Here is a 25242-nt window from a genome sequence, read left to right as displayed (position 1 = left end):
TTCACACTTGTGTGGGTCTTTCATACCGCATTTGTGTGGACACAGCATTCCATTTATTTGAATAGGTTGCTGTACATGCGGGAAAAGTTCCAGATCCTTTTTACAAAATGTGGCTATCATGATGCAGCACCATGTGTTTTTGTACACCCAAAAATATATGGGGGTGCCGTGGCACACCTTGGGTCTGCTCAAGAAAACCTAGCCTTGGTTGTGAACTTGCTCTACTCTTACTTTACATATAATCACCTTAACACACAGACATCAGTTTTTTAACATCTTACTGCTTGAAATATGTTTATAAACATCGCACAGTACATTGTCCTATAGTAGGGATTAATTTATAAACATCCTCCCCTTTGAGAAGTCATAGCCCACACTTCACCCAGTTTTTGATTCTCAGTCCTGGCTATCACTAACAACTGGGATTTCTGCTAATGACCAGGAACCAATCAGAATTGTTTCTGATTGTGTGGTCCCTATGTTTTAGGTTCCAATGACAAAATAAGCCTTACATTGACATTAAACCTTTTTGTTTTTTTTGTTTTTTTTTACTAAAATAACAAACGTGTTGCACAGAGCAGCCTGGATCCTCCACTTCTAGGGCCCCCTGCTGGAACTCCTGTCTTCCCTTCTTTGTGTTCTGTGGGGGCACCCATGTGCTCTCGCTTCTGAGCCGCCCTGTCTGTATCCATTGGCTAGGCCTTAAACCCCACTGGCTCGGCACAGCATTTGCTTGACATCAGAGGGAGCCAAAGGCTCCCACCACTATCAATGTGCCCAGGGAAGAGGGAGACAGTGGCGAGAGCCACTTCTCTCGTGCACATCACTGGATCAGATCGGGCTCAGGCAAGTATAAGGGGGGAGCTGGGGGGGGGATCCTGCAGCACAAAAGGTTTTTCACTTTAATGCATAGAATGCTTTAGAATCAGTTTAAGCCTGCAGATGAACACAGGCTACAGGCTATCTTTGGTCAGATTCATTTTAGAGCATTAAGGTGTGTTTCCAGGGCATGCAAAATGAATGAGCTGCCTTGTTACATGATAACGCATTGGAAAAAAGCATTATGCATTGACCCACATAGTGTGAATAGGCATTAATAAAAGTCTTGTCTATGATAAAAATACTACTATTTTGTTATCTTGATATTGTACTGATGTTTCCTGGATAAGATAAGGTTATCATTTTAGTTCCAATATTTATAAGGCTGGGTTCCAAGCTGCAGCAGTAGGTGGATTGAGTCCATAGACATACAGAGCATGGCTCAGCCCCACCCCCTCTTCACAGGATTTGACTGACAGCAGCAGGGGCCAATGACTCCCGCTGTTGCCTTTCTCTTCTGTGAGAATAGGAAGAGGGGAAAGAAGAGCTGCAGCTGAGTACAGTACTGGATCAAGGTATGACTCAGGTAAGGGTTTAGGGAGGAGGGAGGCACAAATAGTGGTACATTTTTCCTTTATTATTTTAATGCAGGGAATGCATTATTATTAATGTAAAAATGTTTTAACTTTAGAATCACTTTAAGGCACTTAAATATGAGTATTTTATAAATACAAAATCAATAAAAAATGAATAAAATGGACTGTGAAAATTGTGTGGAAATAACATGTTTTATTTTTTCTCCTTTCCTTGTTATTGTACACTAAAACAGATCACGGATACTTTAGGGGAAGGAGTTTTTGACATTTTTTCAAACATCCAATTTGTTAACATCAGTGGAATAATCAAATCTAAAGATCCAACCATTGGTGTTATCACCCGGAGCCCTGAACTGAAGTATTTATATTCCTGTAGCTATCCTCTTGAATATCTTATGAACAACACTAAACTGGTTGTGTAAGTAGAAAAAGATAAATCAGTAATAATAATAAACTGCTCTGTACTTATTTTGTTTCCAGAAATTATATAATGTCAACACGTTATGCAGCACTTTAAATAGTTCAAAGATCCACTCTCATTGGTCTTGTTTTTCAAACACAATCCAATTTCCTTTCCAAACACATACACTTTATAGGAAGCATATGGAAAACAAAACAATGGGCCTACTAGTATGTCCTTGGATTGTGAAAGGAAACTACTAAATTATACAAAGGGAGCCCATGCAAACAGGGAGAGAACCATATTTTTGAAGAAAATGTGGGTAATTGATTAAAGGCCAATAGATTGTTCGCATTGCAAGTGAAGTTGCACTTTGCAAGGGAATTTGACACAGAGCTTAGTAAATGAGGTGAAGCTCTTAAAAATTCCATCATCCAGTCATATGCAAGCAAAAATGCAGGTTTATTTACTTGCATGGGATTGGTAATGCCTTGCATAGTAAACCGTCTTCACAGTCACTAAGCTCTGAGGGAAGCTTCCCTAGCAAAGTGCAACTTGCCTTACAAAACGAACAGCCCATTTATCTTTTATAAATGAATCCCAATGTCACTAGAGTGCAAAGAAGGCTATTGTGCTGCCACGTTAAATTTCTAATTAATTATGGATTTTTTTTCCCCCTCTAACCATGAGATTTGTATGCTTTCCATGATCATGGCTATACACATAAAGATCATGTCACTTGATGTCGCACTGGCCAAAAGTGGCATATATATGCAGTCACACTTATAACATCAGTTACATTTATGACAACCATCCAATAAAGCCAGCATAGGGTCTGAGAGTGGATGTTTATATAGTATATACATAGTCTAGTTTAATCATATTAGAAACAAAAACGCACTATTTGCCTCATTATCACAATGTCAACAGAAGTTAACAAAACACTAAAATTAGATCCAACTAAATACTACAGAATGTTGTATATCGATTTCATAATCATTCAATGTTTTATGGACATTTGTTGTATTGAGAGGTAGTTTAAATGATACTGCAGGCAAACAGCAAACCTATTAAGTTATCTTTTTGATTTTACCACCTCCAGCATATGGCCAAACAGATGACACATCTATGTCACCTCTCTGTTTCCAGCCTGTTCATTGGACAGTAAATCTTTATCACCAGCTCTGTTTAGTGAACTGATCCAGGAAGCTGTAAATTTGAACCAGGAACAGTAAAGTGAACTTCTTCTCTTTGCATTGTGGCAGGGCTGTACATTCCAAGACTGGCTGTCGTAAATTGAAAATCTGTTTGCAAGTAAAATAGTAGCCCTGTATGTATTTTAACCCTGCATTTAGCTGTTTGCCTGAAGTTTCACTTAAAATTCTGCAAAATTCATCAAGGATTTTAGAGACTATATACAGTAAGGCACAATTCTGAATTACTGTATATTTCAGTATCCTTTAATAATTTTCAATATTCTTTATAATGCACCAAACTAGTACAGAGTTTGATGAAACCACCAAATAATATTTTTTACATAGGTATGAGGCTTCTGCTGTGTAGATATATTTAAATTGTACAGATTTAACAACATTTTCAGCCTGGATCTAGAATGTGTGTACAGATATTATTCGCAGGAGGATCCAGATAAACCTATTAGAGGTAGGTTATGTCTTTTAAGCTGTTATGTTATGTACAATAATACCCTAAAATTACTTTCACTGGCAGACACTGACAAATGGACCCCAAGTATGATTAACCACTTCAATACCGGGCACTTTTACCCCCTTCTTCCCCAGGCCAATTTTCAGCTTTTAGTGTTGCACTTTGAATGACAATTGCACAGTCATGCAACACTGTACCTATATGAAATTTGTATCATCTTTTTCACAAAAATAGCAGTTTCTTTTGGTGGTATTTAATCAACACTGTTTTTTTTTTGCACTATAAACTAAAAAAGAAGGAACATTTAGAAAACAAAATGCGTTTCTCTTAGATTCTGTTATACAATGTTGCAAATAAATAGTCTTTCTACAAACATTTAAGTCAAAATGTATTCTGTTACATTTCTTTGGTGAAAATAACCCAAATCAGTGTTTATTATTTAGTCTGTAGAAAAGTTATAGAGTTCACAAACTATGGTATACAGTATATCGGAAAATAACTAAATCCTGATGTACTGAAGGCCAATTTCATTTCTTGAGGTCCAAAACATCAGGACAGTACAAATACCCTCAAATGACTGCTTTTCAGAAAGTAGACAGTTTGAGCTATTTAGTAAGAGGCATGTCGAGTTTTTAGAAGTTGTAATTTTTTTGTCATACTTTTCTGAAAAATGTCACAAATTTATTTACATATTGTCACCAATGCAATACAGCGTCAATATATAACTGATGTGGGGGTGATCAGGGACACTGACTGGTGACAGTATGTAAAAAAAAATAAATTTTTATTACATTGTTTTATTTTTTTTTTTTTACACCTGTGACCACAGCAATACTATTATATTCAGTACTGTTATAATTCAATACTGTTACTATAGTGACTTTGTAGTACTCTGGGCAAGTGATCAGGTTTTTTTTTGTACACATTATGATTGCTTATACCAGTGACTTTCACTAGTATAAATAACCGTTTTTACTGAATGAAACTGATTAATTCAGTAGTTATTGTTGTGGTCAGCTGTGATTGGCCACAGCTGATCACATGGTACAGATGGGCTGTGATTGGCCCTGTCACTGGGACCAATCACAGCTAGCAACACAGTTGTAATTAATGAATGACATGAAAGGAAACCATTCCTTGTTTAGAACTGTCATGTGATCTACTGCCATGACACTGGCAGCTGATGACAGACTGCACTGGAGCAGGGCTCATGAGGTGCGCATGAGGCACAATCCTGGGTGGACTCTTGTCCAATAAGAGAGCCCAGGAATGCTGTGACTGGTAGCAACAGCTGCACTACAGAGAAAGAGAGGAACTGACATTGTTCCTCTCCCTCTGTGACCCCAGAAACGAGGATTTTCTCACTTTGAGTTTGGCTCTTTGTTTACCTGGCCATTAGTGGCCAGGAAAGCAGCCTATTAGACCAGTCTGTGTCTGTTCAGCGGCATTCAGGACCAGAGGAGAGATATGGGGTCTAATACACCCCAGATCTCTCCATAAACGGAACTGTCACAGCCCATGCTATCATAAGGGATGTTGTTCATCGCTTGTGATAGCAATAAAGTTAATTTAAAAAAATAAGGAGACAGTGTACAATTTTTTAAAAAATAATATAAATAATAATGAAAAAAGTAAAGTGCCCTTGTCCCCTCGAATGCCCAAATGCGAACGCATACATCAGTCCTGAAAGCATATATAAATGGTGATTACGGTTGATCAAATGAGGAAACATCAGAGCTAGTGTGATAACTTAAGTTCCAGACCTCCTATATAACTCTAAACTGGTAACCTGTAAACCGTAGTTTGGCGCTGTTCCATGGGTGTTCGCAATTTTAAAGCATGACATGTTAGCTATCTGTTTACTCAGAGTAACATTATCTTTTATGTTTTACCCAACAATTAGGTAGTATATAGAGTTTGTGTGCAATAAAATTAATTTAAGTGTTTTTTTTCCCAATTACATTTGAAAAACTGCTGCGCATATACCATGTGACATAAATAATTGCAACCCCTACCATTTTTTTCTAGGGCCTCTGCTAAAAATATATATTTATAATGTTTGGGAGTTCTAAGTTGTTTTCTAGTATAAAGAACATTGATTTTTACATATATGTAAGAAGTGGCAGAATTGGCCTGGTCCTGAAATGGTCCTACACTGCCCTATAGTGTCTTTATAAACAGCTGGCTCCCACTAAATGTGTTTCTCGCATACAGCAAAATTATATACATATTTTAGTGCAGAGCTGTAAATAAAGTAAAAATATATATCTTTTCTGTATAAAAGGATACCAAAAAATCCAAACGGAAAAAAATAAAAAAACACAAAGTCCATATCTATGTTGCAAAATTTGTCCTTTGTGCTAGAAATCAATCATCACTCCACACTATTAAACAATAATCCACGACTTCCCACGTCAACCTTTGCCACGTGATCACATCTCCATCCAAAGTGTACTTTCACTTCTGGTCATAAAACGCCTTTTGCCCTTTGTTGGTGATAAGTAGTACTGACTGCTCTTTTCAACTCTTCTTCTCCTCCTCTTCTGTATCACTCAGGAAAAATTAAAAACATCCCTTTCCTCACCAAAACACATATTATTCTGCCTTTCAATACATATTAATATTACACAATCAGTACATACATACCTACATACATACTGTATATATTTTTCTATTGAATGAGCAGTGAATGCTGTATACAAATTCTTTTTTCCTGAATTTTGAGGCAGTTTTAATTGTTTATTACATGCTAAACATATTTCTTTTTTTTAGGGCTGGGAATAATATAGCTATGACTACTAATAACGGTAGCTTCATCAGTACACTCTATGTTAAGTTGTTTTTGGTAAGTCATTTAATTTAGGTACATTCGTCTTTATTCCATACCCTATTGTATTTATTTATATATTTAAAGATGAGTTAATATTTATGACTGCAGACCCACATTTTGCTATTGCATCATCCATAGATAGCTGTGTTTGATCAACTGTTGTGTTCCTTTTTTTTACTTTAATATTAATTATTCTCCCTCAACATCACAGTGAGCCAATGCTAGAAGACATAGAAGTAGAGTGCTTATACAGAAGAGCTAATAAGCAAATGAGTCCTCCTGACTCATACAAACAGGAGCTATAAAATATCCTACATGAGAATCAAACCCAGAACCCAGGCACTGCAAAAAACAAACAAAAAAAAAACATCAAAAAAACATCCTGGTCCCAAGATGGCAAAACAAGCTGGGCAGATTTGGCCAGTTCACCCATAAATGCAAACCTTCAGTTGGTAAAATCAGAAGTCTATAATTTAGAGGCCACATCACCACCGCCACTAAATGACCAAGGCAAATTCTAGGATCCTGGGTGAGATCTCTGACTAAATATGGCCATGAACATATTTGGTCATATTTGTTTACATTTAGCAGCTGGCCAGTGACTATAATTTCACTGGGAGTAGCAATGGGGCAGCATCATCATGGTGGTGAGCTATTATACCACTGGGTATGACTTATCTTGATTGATGGCAGAACTATCTATATATTGCTGGACAAATTGATTATTCAAATTTTTTCTGACTGTACTCATGTACGTGGGGAGGGGTATGATTCCTGGGGGCCCCTTTATTCTTAAGAGGGGCTCTCAGATTCTAATATGTCCCCACCATAGACCACCACATCCACAAGCCAAGGATCTGGTAAAGAGGGCTTTGTCTGCTTCAACATGGGGACAAGGTGTCTTGTCTGGGGAGTGGATGTTTATCTCCATGGCACAATATCCTTCCAATCTTCCGGGCATTTGATCTGTTATGGATCAGAAGGTGGATACGGCCAGGTTGCATGCCTGAATAGGGTCTGGTATGAATTTGGAGGGGGACCTCACTCTGTTTTCTTTCTAAACACTTGGAGGGTACCTTGTGAGGGGTGACGTTGCCACTAGCAAGTCAGCTTGTTCCCATGTTGATGCAAACAAGGACCCCATCCCACATCCCTGTCCCAACATATGTGGCTGTGGGGAATACTTATCATAATCTAGAATCCCCCTTATAATAAGGGTGGTCTCAGATATTCAACCTCCTCCCTATGTGAATGAGAATGGGGTACACAGGTATAATATTAATTCACAAAAAATGTTGAAAAAGTAAATAAAATAAATAATAAAAAAAGTCCTTTATTAAAAAGTTCCATGAGGTATATCCAGTGTCTTTCATGTTGCTCAGTGATGTAGATCCAGGGTCAGTGATGGTGAGTGATGCCTGATGACTGTCCAATACCACAACGAACTGCCACGATTCAAAGGTACCATCTAGTGAGAATTAAATAATTATGCTCTTTAACTTTGCATGAAATTGAGAAGAATGTGTAAGCGTGTACTGTATGTTGTATGACAATCATCATCAGTGATAGGAGTTTGGCAGTCTCTTTCCCAGGCATATTGGACTTGACCTGCAACCTCATAGAGATTGATATAGTTGAGATATGCTGTGGAGGTGAGATGCAGAGATTCTCAAACACAGCAAGCGAATGATGAAGGCAATATTGTGGTTTCAGGGTCTTGTAGAAAAATCTGTCCATGCAGGAACCAAATACTGTTCTTTCCAATACAATGGGATTGAGGTTCTGCAGGTGATGTTATAGATGTGGTTGCAAGTATGTGTCTTAATTGGGGCCAAAAGGTTCTGTCCTATATGCCAATTCTATATTTGTGAAAACCATAAATGTATTGGGAGATGTCCAAAATAGGAGTGAAATCCCTGGGATTGTGGAAAGACCATAACACGCATAAGATCTTAACCAACACAATACTTTGGCAGGCATCAGCATGGAGCCATGTTTTAAGTCTTGCCGGCTTGGTTTGTCAGACAACAGAAGGGCTTTAGAATAGTGAGAGGAAGTCAGAAATTCATTTGTGACCCACTATTTATTAGAATATTAGTGGAACCAGTCAAATCTTCATTCACGTTATGTGATAGAGATCAGAGTCTTGGAGTTCTGTTCCATCTTGATCTTTATGGAATGCTAGAATTGTATATTTAATTCTAGAGTGCTCCATACGGTGTGCCATACAAATTTATGCAGATATGCTCTTGGTAAAGATGTAGGAATTTGTATAGCAATTATGGCAAAGTGTCCATTTTGTGAAAATTTATTTTACAAAACCAAGATGGAGGGAGAGAAGACCAGGCCAGAAGAAGGACATATGCTGAAACAATATGTTTAAGAGTTTGTGTACTTTAAAATTACTAAAATTGCCAAATGTCTCAAAATCCTTCAGATTTATCTGTAAATGGATCTCAGAAGTGGAGACAGATAACAGTAGGTAACTGCAAAGAGTGAATGTTTGTATTCACTGAACCAAGCATAATGCCTCTAATAAATGGATTCTGATATAATGACTTGGTAAAATGTTCCATTTGAAATATGTAAAGAAGAGGGGAAAGGGGACAACCTTGTTAATCTACCTATGGGAAAACTAGGGAAGAGGGAGTCATTTTTTTCACTGTAGCAAAGGGTGTAATGTATAAGGTCATAATGTTAGATAAGAAGTGTTCCTCCAAACCAGCCGTTATCAGGGTTTGCGACAGAATATCCCAAGTCGACTCTATCAAAGAGATAATACCTAACTGAAATTTTTATAAAATGTATTCATAAATTCAGCAAATTCCAAGTCTTTCTCATTAGATGTGTTTGAGAACATGTGACAGCAACTCTTCTGAAAAAAGAGAATTGAGAGAGGCAATAGTTTTAGGGAGAGCCAAGGAAGTTTAGTATTTGAAAGATATGTAGAGCTCTTTAAAAACTTCTCATCCGTTGGTTGCTGGTTGTGTGTCATGTTATATTGTTTGGTGTAATAATCACAAAACCCCTTTAGTATGTACACATTTTTTATGGATTAAACCCTGAATAGGGGATTTTGGACAGAGTGTTGTCTTGTTGCTTACATGGATGTAGTACTCATGCTAGGGAGGAACTGCATTTGTTATTAAATTCATTGGTGGATTTCAAGTTTGGTCCTAAAGTTGCAGTAGTTTATGTCTAGTGTTGGATAGATTTACTTTTAACAAGTTAGAATAGGATCTATGATGTTGAAGATCCATATCCATGATTGATGCCATGCAATAGTTTGATCCATGACTGATGCCATGCAATAGTTTGTTGACTTCTATCAAATGTGCCATTTTTAGCAAAGTACAGTGAGTGATGAAAGTGGCTTACAGAACACATTTCAAGGCCTCCCATTTTACTGGGAGAGGTGTTGGGTAATTGGAATTATGTTTGCAGAGGTCTTCGATGGCCTTGGATGTCATAGAGCAAATGTTAATTTAAATGCCAAAGAAGGGAAGGAACCCCCAATTAGAGGCTTTAAGAGAATAGACAAAGAACAAAAGAAAAATAGAGGGGGGAATGTAAAGAACACTGATTGCCTAATCACTTTATAAGTGTTGCTGTCTGAACCATAGACCAATGCAAAAACAAAAAGGTTACACAGGTGGGAAAAGCCCACCCAATGAGACAAGTGGTTCATTTGACAGCAAACAAGGCTTGTATCAGACTTTGCAATTTTACCAAAAAAAATGTATTATTCATAGCAAAAAGAATTTTGCTGTCAGTAAGGGTATAGGAAGTTAAATTAATACAGTCTAAGAACAATATCCATAAATGGGCTGACAAAGAAATAAGTACAGGCAATTTAAGGGCAAGAGATGTGGAGTGGAGAAAATAACTTGTATAAAGACAGTAGTAGTTGAAAGGCAGACTGGTAGAGATGAGGGATCTTTAAGAGAATATATTGGCGTTCTTCACCATTAGGAGTAGTTGAAGCTGTTGACTGTATGTGTCATGTGGTGGTTCAGTATAGAGCTCTACAGTGCAAAGACTGAGTAACTTGATCCAGAATATCACAGTTGTAAACCAAATAAAACAGGTAAATGCTGGGTAAAGGGTGATATGTTCCAGGTGCTTGGAGTAATAAGGAAGAACAACAGTGTTAGGTATCGTAGTGGTAGTAGGAGGCACACTTAACCATATGTAGCGGGAGACTACTCTATATGAAAGAACCGATAGCTACAATGCAATCTGCTCAGAAGATCAAAGGGGAAAAGCTGAGGGGTATATAGACATATCAGGTTTCTTCCCAGTGCCTATGAGTTCCCTTGATTTAGCCCAACGGAACTGCTTTCCAGGTCTCTCTTGTATTAAAGCTTGGGAGGGTGGGAGTAAGAGGCCGCAGTTAATAGAGGGGAAGCTGAACGTTTTCTGAGAAGGTTTGGCAGATTCCTCAAAGATCTGAATGTGACTAGCTTTGAATCCTTGAATGCTGTCATTTGAAATGGTTATCCCCACCCATATTTAATTTGATGTCTGCATAAGAGATCTAAAAATGCTTTGGGAATCTGCATAGCTGTAGGGTCTTTTTTGGCTTGTCATAAAGTAACTGTATGATAGTGCATTTGAAATTAATTTCATCAGAGGATAAAAGGGGCTTTCATGATGGCCTCATTATACTCAATATTAAGTATGTGGCAGAATAATCCCTTACCTTACCTGGATCTGTGTTTTTGGCCCAATGAATGGTAAGCTCTATCGAGTTCCAATGGGTCATCCTTCAGTTTCTCCAGTAACTGGTTGAAAGAGAAGTAGAGCATACTAGGTATGACTTCAAGTTCTATTGAGTCAGGGACACCCAGCATATGAATGCTGTTCTGCGCATTCTGTTTTCTTGATTGTCCATCAGACGAATTAGGTCTTGAGTCTGTATTGAGTGTTGAGAGAGGGTAGTCTGTTGTTCCTAAAGTCTAGTTTAAATGTCCTCTCTTTTTATACATCCTTCAGTCTATGACCAATCTCTATGTGTCCACACATCTGAAAACATAGCTTTACATGTTCACTCTAGGAGTTAGGGAGCAGATATAGGAGTGTAGATCTATGTCAGTAACAGTGGCCTTGAGAATTTTGGGGAGGCTCCCAGGAGGCTACTGACAGGGAAGCAGTGAGGGCTGGAGAAGCTAGTTTCTTAGCTGGAGAGGAATCTTTGTGTACACAGGGCTGCTTGACTATAGACAGCATATTAGAGCATGTCTTGGATATCTGCAATGGTTAGGACTAATGTATAAATTCCTGTAGTTGCACATCCTGCTCTTGATTGATGCCAAGGTAAGTTTCAGGAGTTCCTTATTATCCATTCTGAGCAATTGCAGAGCTGGACTAGCTGAAAATAAGCTGAAAGCCTGAGTCCAGGATAGAGCAGCTTGTCAAAGATCTTCATTCAACCATGGAAAAAGTCACACCCTCCAAGCATGTTATGTAGAGGATTTGGGTGTTATTAATGTTGCCATTTAAGCTGTATTTTTACATCATTTTCTTTTAATTGGTGTGTATCCCCTATGACAGTACTCAAGTACCCTGCCTTTTAAAAAAAAAAGGTTGCAAATCAGCCTTAAAAAAGACCATGGAAAAATTTTTCAAGATTCAGCTCCCATAGACTTCAGTGGAGTTTGCTGCTGTGTTCATCATTTGCAGATGTCAGGCTGTGTTTGTGGATCCTCATGCAAACCAATCCCAGACCAATTCAATTATCCATACTGAACAGCACTGCCTTTCCTTACTTTTGTATAGGGGTGTAAAAACACAAAAGGAGCCTCTGAAGCCAGCCATACATGGATTGAAATTTGGCCTGTTCAGGAGAGACTGGTAGAATTTTCGATCCATGTATGGCCACTGTGGTTGTACAGAACTCTTCTCTGTCAGATTTTCCCTGCTCGATCAGCACCACAGGCTATAGCCTGCAACACTGATCAGTGTATTCTAATGGTGGGGAAATCTGTTGTCAGAATACAATAGCTTAGTGGGAGGATTCCCCCATCTACCTTGAACATGTGAATGAGGGGATCCTGCTGGTTGAACAAAAAAAGGCTGCGTAGGACTCCCTCCTGCAGAAGATCAGTGGGCCAACAAATCATATAATAATGGAAGGTGTTAACTTCTTTGATTGGCTGGTAAAGCACAATGTTTTGTACCATGGCAATCAGGCTTACCAAATTGCTTTCATATATTGAGGATGATTGTTTCTCCAAAATGAATTGCAATAAATAAGGGTTGTTTTTTGAATGGAACAAAATGTATTCTAAGTGGATAGATTGCTCTCTCTTCAAATGTAGAAATCATTGCTACTATGTGAAAGCAATGTATGTATGCCTGCTTGCTGTGATGCACAAAACTGTGTCTTCCCAGCCAATTTAATAGATGAACACCTTTCATTAATGTTGTATCAGTTGTTGACCTACTGACCTCTTTTGTGCTTTTGCAGTGTTTTAAACCCCTTGGGGGAATGATCTTGTGCCTTCCCAGGAGTAGAATTTTCGATGTTTTGATTCCTAAATGATTTACATTCTCCCCCTGCTATGTAGGGGTGCTTGGGTGGACTTTTATAAAGCTGTGGGAAGTAACTAACCAGGTGTTCCAATTAACTAACCAGGTGTTCCAAGTTGCCCATGCTTGGTTTGGGTAAAATAGTACAAGGTTATTATAAATCCTTTCACAAAATGTACAATAGATAATAAAAATCACCCACAATAATGTATAAAAATTAAAAAATAAAAATTAAATGAATAAAAATAAAGATATTATAAAATTATCATACAATGTTAAACTCAGTGATAACCAGCTTAGTAAATAAAACAATCCTTTACCCAAATAGTTAATTTTGCATTTACATAAGTCTCATTTTATTAAAAAAGGTTGTTAATATCGCAAAAGAAAAGTTGAATATTCAGTGACATATACTTTTTATTTTAGGATGCAAATTATAGAAGACCTCTTATTATCCCAACAACTGGAGTCAAGTTAAACAGTACAGTATATGTTGAAGTGGGAGCAACCAACTTGACTGAAAAGTAAGCTCATACAGCACTACAGCATGTTTGCAATGAAACAGATTTAAAATAGATACCACAAATACAGGCAACAACTAAAGGTATAATGATTGAAAAATTGATTATTCTCAGTGGCCCAAATATATGGGTTGTGTAGAGATATAACAACAACTAGTACACACGACATAGAAATAAACAGGTTGCTCAATATGTGGTTATTGATCTAAATGAAGAATTAAAGATACAAATATGAGCCATATGCTGTCAGAAAATCAAATGTAGGTGGCCCTTTGTCTGGTGTGATCAAATCATTAACAACACAAAGGGATCTTACATTTTATTGAGGACACACAAACACAGATAACATGAAGCATAGAGCAACATCACAACAAAGAAACTAGTGCAAATGGGTGCAGAGTGGAACAAGCTAACAAACTAACTATATATAAGTAACAACTGCAGGGGGAAAGGTAAACTGAAAGAAGGGCAGGGCAAGGTCAGCAAGGAAGACAGGATAGCAGGTCAGAAGCAATTCAGGATGGGTACAGGATACAAAGCAGGTTCATACACACAGTCACATTGTTGAGACACAGAATAAACATTGAGGTAGGGCTAAAAAGCCCTGCAGCAGCCAACAGTAGGCTCTGTTGGTTGCTGGAAGACACCTGCTGGTAGACACTGATATTTTACCATTGAGGTCCAGAAACCACAGGGCCACTAGCAGGTATTCTAGCAAATATGCACGTTTCTAGCAAATGACTGTATTGCAGGTTTGACTGGAAATAATGACAATTCCCATGTAGAGTTTTCCAATCCCAAGAGTGGGCCTCTTTCTGTTGTAAAATAAACCTCATGTACATAGTAAATAATTGCAGTTGTTGAGATGTCATGGACCTCATTCCATAAGCTGTTTTTCCAACTTTTGGAGAATGGCAATTGATAATGGGGTCGAGAATTGGCATCAGATGCACCCATTTGATTGTACAGAGCATGCTATTTCTGTAGTATCATGCTCTATATATGCTGGTTAAAGAAAAGTGTCTATGCTGGGAAATAAAAGAGACTGATTACTACAGAATAGTATGACACTTGCCTCTCTAGGATAAATTTAATTATTTAGACGTAGGTGTTGTCCATTCCACAACAAACATTTGTTTGCATTTTTTGGGCCTCAGAATTTTCTTACTGTAAGAGCTTGTAAAAATGAAATGGTAATCTGCTATGAAGCAAAACAAATGTAGCCAAAGATTCTGGTGAAAGCTGCCTATTGTTCCATGACAGATGTCTTGTAAATATCATGGTGAGTACCTAAAGAAGACATGAATATGTTGGTAAGCAGAATTAAATGTGACAAATAGACATGTGCTTTTCATTTCGCAACAAATTGTTTTGGAGATGCAGATGTATACGAATCTCTGAATGGATATAGTAACAAATGTCAACAATTCTGAAAAAAGTTATAAGGAAATTAACTAATGCATTAGTTTCATTTGGATAATGTCACATGATGCGATAGTATAGGGAAATTAATTCAATTTTCAAATTTGTTTGTTAATTTAGATTTGCGTAATTTTGTGATTTAAATTGAATTTGTAATTGTCACAGTCAAACAGTTACGTTCCACAGTCTAATGCAATTCTTAGGTTTGAAAAATTCTGGGCCACCAAATTTTATTTTGCTGAATCCAAAAATATTGAAATAGTTTCATAATATTAATAATAAATCCAACCAAAATATCGAAACCAAATACTAATATATAGCAATCTTTTGAAAAAACTGCAAACTTTTTGAATTCACCTGGGTTGACAAATATATGAAATGAATGATGAAGATACGAAATGAATCACAAAAACAAATTGGTTCAACATAAATGAATGTGGCAAAACAAAATTCTTTAATGAACTAATACATCCTAACCTCAATGAAACAAAAATTACCAGTATGCACATGTCTAATGAAAATGTATATTGTATATGTTTTTGATTTAGCAATGCTAATGACAGAATTTTTCACATGTAAAACAAATGCCTTATTTCTGCAGATTCAATGTGTTACTGGATAGATGCTATGCTTCAACCTCCCCATACCCAACAAATTCAACCTACTATGACCTGTTTGTAGGGTAAGTTACCAAATAAATATTTTGTTACATGGCATTGCAAATAAAATGACTATTTAAAGAATCATAGTTTGATAGCCTTGTCATGTTTCTGCAGATACCAGACTTTCCAACTTTGTTTATCAGCCTTCCCTACAATAGATTTAAGGGCATTTTTTTCTCCTATTTTCTTAATAATCTGATAATTATAATGTGATTGAATGCTAAAAACAATATGCTTATTACCTTTCCCATCTATTGAAGGGGAAGCAACTGTATTTTCAGGCTAAAATGAAAGTATATACGCATCACTATACAATTTTTACAATATTAACACATTTTATGGCACTTTTTATAAAATGGAAAGTGTGTTCAGCTGTTTTTTTTTCCATGATGAAATTTTTATTGATTAGCTATCAGAAGAAAATGATGAAAAGAAACTTAGTTCATTTAAAACATGTATTTTTAAAAATTTCTGAACGAGGTGCTCTGAGCTAGGGATAAGATTTGGGTTTGGGTTGGACATGAGTTTGAGGGGTATACAGGCCTTTTGCAATTCAAGGTATCGGTGAACTAATGCATCAATTCACTCATAATAATACATTGTAATAATAATTCAATGCTTTTAAATTTGGTCATATGACTTAGAAGGGCCTATGATGATGATGACTTTGTTATGTGCCAGCCCCTTCACTATAAAAGAGTGAACATGGAGCAGTCATAGTGCCAGTGTATTGGTAGCTATTGCAGGAAAAGGATAGGGAAAGCAATGACATTGAACAGGGGATGATTCAGGTCATTTTGAAAACTACTAATTTGCTAGTGCTTTGTGCATGCCGCCCCTCAATAGCATGTTTTTTGTGCTGCAATGCTTACCTGTAAAAAAAAAAAAATGTTGTGTTTGTATTCATTTTGGGGGTTTCTTTCTTTTTTTTTGCTAGTGCCTTTTCTTAATTTTGGGGTGTTTGAAGCACAGTATTCCGTTGTTTCAGACCCTCTTGTTTGCAGTAAACAGCTGCATCATTTAGGTTAAACTTGAGTTTAGGATTAGCATTTTGTGGGGGATTTATTTGTATTGCATGTTTATAGGCTCTTTTTAGGTTTGGGGTGCTTGAAGTGGAGCATTAACTTGTTACTTGCCATCTGTTCTTGTTCTTCTGCATTTTTTTCACAGGGAGTCGGAAAAATAAAACTAATTATAAGAACAGTGTGCACCTAAAATATCGTATATCACTCAGATTCAACTCACTCCCCTATCCCCATAGATAAAATAAAAGTTAGACATACACCAGTTAGGCCTATTATCCCTAATCAAGATTGACATGTGGCTGGGCAATGTTCAACAGTTGTTTCCCCTGTATTTCTTAAATTGTTTTTTTTAGCAAATCCTCTACCTGTGATCTTTGTCTCTGGTAAATTTGGGACTAAAATTGCTATTCAAAATTGCCCTGTTTCTGACCAATTTTACACTGTTGTAACCACTGCAGTCTTCTCATTCTTGTAGTAAAACTCCTACCTTTGCTCTTTGTCTCTAATAACTTTGAGCCTAAAATGGCTATTTAAAATAATTCTATTGCTTGCTAATTTTACATTGCTATGTCATCTCTGATCTGTTATTTAAAACACCTGCCTGTACTTTGTCACTAGCACCTTTTAATCAATTCTCCCACATTAAAAAGGCCACTTGCCTTTCAACCCTGCAAGGGGATGAAGCAAAGCCATTCCCCCTTGCAAAACATCCTTGTCCCAATGTTGAGGTACAAGGCTCCCTTCCCTACCTCTGATGTTCCAAGAAGGACGTAAGGACGTATGACAGTGAAATCAGGAAGCCCCCTTTATAAAAAGTGGTTCACTGAACCTCTCACAAACTGAAACAATTAAGAATCACTCATTCCTATTCAGAACTTCAGATCATAATTTTTTTTTAGTTTGTAGTAAATTTTCTTTATCTGTAAATCAATTTGTGCCTTAAACAACCTGAATTACAATTAAGGTGTAAAATGACTATAATCTTTTTATCTAATTTTATAGATGCCAAAAGGATCAATATACTTTTATAAAAACAAACGGAGACAAACAGGTTGCCCAGTTTTACTTTTCAGCCTTCAGATTTCTTGAACAGTATAATGAGCCTGTGTCAACGTTTTATCTGCATTGTGTTACCAGACTCTGTGAAGTGTCTGCATGTCCAACCTTTAAACCAGTAAGTATTGCAGACATACCTGAGTGTGATTCAGCAAGTTGTATATCATTGTAGATAAAGCCATCATTTTTTTATTTTGACATATATTTTACACTTTACACTTTAGTAAACCTACAATAATTTTTTATAAAAGGGGGCATAGGAATTTCAAAATACATTAAGACTGGCCAAGGATAGTGATTGAATATGTATATCAAATGGAAACTGATCTTTTAAAGAATTATAATGCAGAAATGTGAAATCTTTCACTGTATTTTCAAACCAATTGTATTGTGGGTGTGTGGGACTTTAATGGCACCAAATATAATCCACAGACATGAAATTTGACAATGTATTACATCTTTATTTCAACAGATAAAACCATAAGTAAAATATCAAATGTAGGCTTAAGCACTTCCCAACTGACATACATATATATCTATTCGTTCTTGGGAAATGGTGGTGATATCGTGGATGTGCCCTTTTCTGTCAAAGTCATCTGAGCAGCTAAACAGGAACTTATCACTTTTATAAGCAGCAGAAGGCCTCTCCACCTTAACCCCACTGTGTATTGTTGTTTCCAGGCTCTCCCATTTTACTGGGGAGCCTGGGGCCACTGTGGACGATTGTGCCAGCTGATCATAGAGAAAAAGAAGGAACTTCTATTCCCAATCATCTCTATGGTGTATGAAAATGGAAGCGACAAGGATTTTGTCACTTCTGGTTTTCATGTTTTGTTTACTCCCCATTACCAGATAGTAAAGCAGACAATCAAAACTATCTCAGTTTGATTGGCTGCTTTGGAGAACAGAGGAGAGAGCTGGGGTCTAATAGACCCCAGATATCTCAGTAAAGAGTACCTGTCTCCAGGGGCGGACTGACAACTCATGGGGCCCCCGGGCAATAGGGGATCATGGGGCCCCTGTGTCCTTGCCCAAACTCAAAAAAGCCTATGAAAAAGGTACCAGGGGCATCTCATGGGGCCCCCTACTGACCCCAGGCCCTCGGGCAGTACCCGGGTTTCCAAATGGTCAGTCCGCCCCTGCTTGTCACTGTCCATGCTAACATAAATAATAAAATAAAAACATTTAAAGTGTTCCTGTCCCCCCATGCAAACACAGATGTGGACGTAGATCCTGCACTCATATGTAAACGTTGATCCCACCACAGTTATTGTTATTGTCACGAATGTCAGAATGAGAGCAATAATTTTAGCACTACACCTCATGTGTAACTCTAAACTGGTAATTTGCAAAGGTTTTTAAAACATCTCCTATGAAGATTTTTAGGTACTTTAGTTTGTTGTTGATCAACAGGTGTGCACAATTTTAAAGAGTGACATGTTAGGTATCTATTTACTCTATGTAATGTCATCTTTTATATTTTACCAAAACATTGGGTATTATATTGTATTTGTGTGCACTACAATTCAGTAAAGTTTATTTTTTCCTTGCGTTTCATAAACTGCTGCGCAAATAATGTGACATTAAATTGCAACACCACTATCTACCCAGTGATTGCTTTCATTAAAAAAAATTATATATATATATATATATATATATATATATATATATATATATACACATACATACATACATACATACACACACACACAGTTAGGTCCATATATATTTAGACACAGGCACAATTTTCATACTTTTGGCCCTGTATGTCACCAGAATAAATTAAAATGAAACAATCCAAATGAATCTGAAGTGCAGACTTCCAGCTTTAAGATATATATATATATCAAGTACAAATTTTAGGAACTGCAACCATTTTTATACACAGTCCCTCCATTTTCAGGAGCTCAAATGTATTTGGACAAATGAATGTAATCATAAATAAAATGTTAATTTTTAATATTTTATTGAGAATCCTTTACTGACAATGACTGCCTGAAGTCTGGAACCCATGGACATCACCAAAGAATGGGTTTCCTCCTTTCTGATGCTTTGCCAGGCTCTAACCGCAACTGCCTTCAGTTGCTCTTTGTTTGTGGGTCTTTCTGCCTTTAGTTTTGCCTTCAGCAAGTGAAATGCATGCTCAATTGCATTGAGATCAGGTGGTTGACTCGGCCATTGCAGAATATTCCACTTCTTTTCCTTCAAAAAGCTCCTGGGTTGCTTTTGCAGTGTGTTTTGAATCATTGTCCATCTGTACTGTGAAGCACCATCCAATCAACTTTGCTGCATTTGGTGGAATCTGGGCTGACGGTATATCTCTAAACACTGCAGAATTCATCTGGCTGCTTCTGTCTTCTGTCACATCATCAATAAACACCAATGACCCAGTGCCATTGGAAGCCATGCATGCCCATGCCATCACACTGCCTCCACCATGTTTTACAGATGACATTGTGTGCTTTGGATCATGAGCCATTCCAAGCTTTCTCCAAACTATTTTCTTCCTGTCATTATGGTACAGATTAATCTTAGTTTCATCCGTCCAAAGAATGCTTTTCCATAATTTGTCTGGCTTTTTTAGATGTTTTTTGACAAAGTCTAATCTTGCTTTTCTATTCTTCAGGCTTATGAATGGTTTGCACCTTGTGGTGAACCCTCTGTATTTGCTCTCGTAAAGTCTTCTCGTGATTGTAGACTTTGACAATGATACGCCCACCTCCTGGAGAGTGTCCTTCACTTGTCTGGATGTTGTGAATGTGAAATAATATCTACCTGGGAAATGGGGAATCTTGGCTCTTTGGGGGAAATGGTGAGGCCCTGCCATCATATATGTCCAGGATTTTATCCTGGTACAGATATATTGATGATGTCCTTGTCCTTTGGACAGGTACAGCAGAACAGGCCCAACAATTTGTGGATAAACTTACTCCTAACCCATACCAGTGAATGCAATCCCCAGATAGTGACGTTCCTGGACTTAGAAATTGAACTTATTGAGAATGGGGGCATCAAGACCAAGCTATTTTAGGAAACCCACAGCAACAAACAATCTATTGGATGCAAGCAGTTTCCATCCTCGCTCTTTAATCCAGGGTATCCCAGTCGGACAGTACTCGAGAGCTCGGAGGAATTGCTCTGACCCCCTTGATTTTGAGGAGAAAGCTTTAGACCTGTGGTAACAGTTCACTATATGAGGTTATAATAAGAAATACCTCGTAAAAGAGTATCATAGAGTGAAAGAATCTGACCGTGAGAAACTAATTTTGAACCAGGGGGAAACCCACAGATAAACAGGAGACAAAATCAATATACAATACACAGAATTACCAGCAAGTGTTAGGGATATCTGTGCCAACCATTGGCACATTCTCCAGGAGGATTCTTCGGTGGAGAAGTATGTCAATAACCGTCCGAACCTAATTTATAGAAAGGCCAAATCCTTGACAGATCTCCTGATTCAGTGATATCAACTGGTCTCCCCCTAGATTATGTTTATTGTCCAGTATGATCAGGTGTGGATGTTGTGATGTCTGTTCCTCCATGATTGAGGGTGATAGCCTGACTTTGCCAACTGGCAGAGTCTTCAAATATAGACAAAGACCAAATTGTGGCACATCTGGAGTTGTATATATTATTCTCTGCACCTGCGAATCTTTCTATGTTGATAAAACTATACGCACTATCTGTAAGAGATTTCAAGATCATCTTTACGAGATCTCCACCTACCATCTTAAATTTACGTTAGCCAGACATGTTTGTCTCAAACACAATAGTAACCCCCAGTGCCTGTGTTGTTGGGTACAGGAGGTTGTTCCCCATGACACTAGAGGAGGGGATTTTGATAAAGTTGTGCTCCAACATGAAAGGAGGTGGATATGGGAATTGGAGGCTTCCAAACCTCCAGGCGTGAATGAGAGGTCAAGCTTTGCCCCCTTCTTGCCCACTTAGATTTATTCTCCCCCTCCTCTGGCTCAGATCCCCCCCTTTCTCCCTTTTTCCCCTTTTTTTTCTTATTGTTATGTACAATTAGGGTTTTTTGTAATTTGTATGTTTCTGTCTACAGGATAGGACTGGATGATCTTTGGCGCAGGATTGCGATTTGAACAATAAATGTTTTTAAATTATACATTCTATTGTTGCTGACGTAGGGCTTTTCTTGACTGGTTACTTTTTTTTTTTGGTCTACTGCAGGCCATCCCCCTCGGGGTTACTTCCCCCGGGGGGGAGAGGGGTCTTGTGGACAGATGGGAATCTTTATATTATGATTTAATGTTTATGTTCCTGTGCCACCTCTGTGCTGCATGGGAGATACTTGTTATTCATCAGAGTTCTAGCATTATGGATAATGTCCAGAAAATGAAGCAGAGAGTGCTCTGTACCTCCAGGTGTTGAGGAACTGCAAGATTTATAGCTGGATCCCTACAGATGCTCCAAGGTGGTATGGTCCCAAGGGGGAAAGAGACAACTATAAATTTAGAGATCCCAAGGGCAGCTTAAAGATCTTAGACATGGCCCAGAGTAGATCCATCCAGAGGCATGGCCGGTGTAACAATCCACACCAGGGACGGCACTTATTAATAATATTGATATAATTTTTGGAGGACAAACAGTTAAAGCTACTAAGACAAAAAAGACTTTCACCGATTTTCAAAAATGGAATCCCACTGGCACACCCCTTCATACATTGCATTAAGGATAAAAATGAACATATGCATCTATTTGTTCTTTGATAATGTGCATTATACAATTTTAGTGGCATATTCACACTTGGCATTGTATTAACACTTGCTAAAATGCACAGTAATGAGCTTTACAAGTCACAGCAATGAAACTGTTCTTTGATTCTGTTCTATTTGTTCTTTGATAATGTGCATTATAAAATTTTAGGGGCATATTCACACTTGGCATTGTATTAACACTTTCTAAAATGCACAGTAATGAGATTTACAAGTCACAGCAATGAAACTGCTCTATGAATGCTGCACTGAGGTGAGATTCATTGTGAATAGCACTCCAACACACTATAAAGTTGACATTAAGGTCATATGCCTTGTTTCATCTGTTGGGATGCATTGGCAGTTCATTTAGAATAAAAAGACTGCCGTAACACACTGCACATTAACATGGATTCAGTAATGCACTATAAAAGAAAGTTTACGTTTTAATTTTTCATAGTGTGCAGTTGTGTTTTAAACTGAATTTATTCCCATCTTGAATCCTAAGACTGCACAAATATTTGTTTACAGGTCTGCTCAAAACGAAGAAGGAGTATTAGAGCAGCTTCAGGTTCTTCAGAGTCTTCTTCGCTTTCTGATCCAGCAACAGTATCCTCACCTGGGATCATTACCAGCGCTGACACTAGTAAGTACATATTTACATAACACTATACACTAATTAGAAAGTGGTACGGGAGATATTAAAGTGAAACCTTGCCCTTAAATAAATGTGATGCTGCCTTGCCTCCTCCTCCCTCACTCACAATCAGATATCAATGGTATTTTATTTATTTGTGCTGCAAAGTAGCACTTCATCATTCCTCACCTAGGCGAGACAGGTGTGTGTTTTCTCCATCCCTTGCACATGTGCAGATGTGCTGCAGGGCTTAAGGTCCTAAGTGAGCCCTGTGGCACACTTGCACAAGCACAGGTCTTGCTTACTATCTGCGCATGCATGGGATTCTCCTGGTCTTGTGCAAAGATTGAAATTGTGGAAGTCCTAAACTTTGCCATCTTTGCACATCCTTGGGAATTCTTACATGTGCAGATCTGCCAAAGGGCAATGCCAGGAGTTGAAGGCCAGGCACAGCGACTTACAGCGGGACTGCGGTAGGCATTCTGACACTGGGGGGAACTTACTAACTGCTACTGAAATCCCCAGTGACACTAATACAGTGATCAATGTTAATAAAAATCACTGACACTGTACTAATGACACGCAGAGCAATACCTAGCAGCATGCTGGTGCTGACAGGGGAGAGATCTATGTTGTTTGCATACAGACCTCTCCCCTGTCAGTGTTCCTCGGCCGGTTCCTCGGGTGCAGGTGGGGAATCACCGGCCGGGACCCAGTGATCGACAGCTGTAGCCGCCAATGGCGGTGCTGTTAGGGTGGCACGCTCACACATCTACCCTACCAGGATATGCAAAATCACGTATATACGTGATTTTTCAGCTCTGCTGCCCTGTAGCAGTAGTTCTGCTATAGGGTGGCGGGGAAGCGATTAAATGATCAACATTTTTTATAATTTTACCAGTGATGGTTTTAAAACAACTAGTGTTAGAGAAGATAAAAGTGCAATTGTCATACTATAATTGGTCCCATTATAATGACCCTAAATTTATGTTTGAAACATAGATCATGGTGAATTAATAAAGAAGTAAAACAAATAAATAAAGCTTAATACACACATGAGGTTAATGCCATCTTGGAATCCCAGGAGGCACAGGTACCTGTCAAAATCTTTGACACTGGGGGTTTATTTGCCAAAGTTGAAGTGTGCAAAATCAGGCTCACTAATCCATAGAAACCAATCAGCTTTCAGGTTTATTGCCAAAGCTTCATTGAACAAGCTAAAGTTAGAAGCTGATTGGTGTCTATGCAGAAGGGAGCCTGATTTTACACTCTCTAGCGTTAGTAAATAAGGGTTTTATTCTGTACAGGGATAACCACCCATGTACATGTGACCTAAAACAACCAAAAACAAAACATAATTTTAAGTGTCTGTAAAGCTCTGAAATGTGAAAATGAACAAAGCATGTCCCTATAACGTGTACTAGCTTCAATCCAAAGAACCTAGTGTGGTTCCTCTCTTCATGAATCACTGCTAACAGTCTAACTTGACATCTCAGAATCCCAGGCGCCAGCCCCGCCTCCCTCCAGCACACAAGGTGATTAATCGCCTGTGCTGTACATGTTTCCCTTTTATACTGTGTAGTGGGAAGTGTCTTCTTTCCCTCCGCTTAGGTCTCAGGGTACACTGATCTCTCCTCTGTAGTCTGTGCAGTGTGTGGCATTAGATCCCCATTTTTACTAAAATTATACACAATCTAATTATTATCATGACTTCTCAGGTAAGACATATTTTATGAAGCAATAAAATGGAATGTTTTTCTCAGTGTATGTGACACACACAGTGTAGCTTTGGACCAAGATGTTTTCTAAAACTATCAATATCAATAATAATGCAAAGTATAGTATTTATAGCTACTGAGATATAATACGTTAGTGCTTTAGAGTCTAAATCATTGATCTTCAATATTGTAACACAACAATCATTTTCCATTTTCACCATAGATGATCCAACCAGTTCATCCTCCGGTAAGTAGATATTATTATTTTTTTTTTATTTAGATGAATGCTATATTGTATTATAATAGGTTACACAGTACTCAATAAACATGAGTAAGTAGATGTATTTTAAAAGAATAGCATGTGCTACAGTGGAACTAAATGCATATTTACATGACAAATAGCAAAGTTTTATAAATGTATAGAAATAAACATTTAAATGATAGCCATCACAGCTATCTCTACTTTGCTATAATATAGCATGCTCAACTAGTGTTTGCAAAGAACACTTTGGGTCTCTTTGTTCATACTGTAACTGCTCATTAATGTTTAAGGCTCCATCTTCCCTACTAGCAATAGTACATATATGTCCTGGTAGGGAAGCTGTTATACTGGGATCATGGTTGAGTCTACAACCATGATCC

General features: G+C 37.8%; 1 protein-coding gene across 1 annotated transcript in view; it reads left to right on the top strand.

The window, feature by feature from the left end:
* Positions 1 to 25242, top strand: part of LOC149450202 (zona pellucida-like domain-containing protein 1) — a 70242-nt gene that overhangs the window by 29359 nt on the left and 15641 nt on the right. Inside the window, exons 4-10 of the mRNA XM_089692250.1 lie at positions 1649 to 1833; positions 6253 to 6325; positions 13268 to 13365; positions 15386 to 15466; positions 17474 to 17645; positions 22777 to 22891; positions 24824 to 24847. Coding sequence (XP_089548376.1) covers positions 1649 to 1833; positions 6253 to 6325; positions 13268 to 13365; positions 15386 to 15466; positions 17474 to 17645; positions 22777 to 22891; positions 24824 to 24847 — 748 coding nt within the window. The remainder of the gene's footprint in view (positions 1 to 1648; positions 1834 to 6252; positions 6326 to 13267; positions 13366 to 15385; positions 15467 to 17473; positions 17646 to 22776; positions 22892 to 24823; positions 24848 to 25242) is intronic.

The sequence above is a fragment of the Staurois parvus genome, unplaced genomic scaffold, assembly GCF_062004578.1.
Source record: "Staurois parvus isolate SC_StPar_1 unplaced genomic scaffold, SC_StPar_1.0 ptg000580l, whole genome shotgun sequence".
NCBI classification, from domain to species: Eukaryota; Metazoa; Chordata; class Amphibia; order Anura; family Ranidae; genus Staurois; species Staurois parvus.
This window is presented reverse-complemented; position numbering and strand designations above follow the sequence as displayed.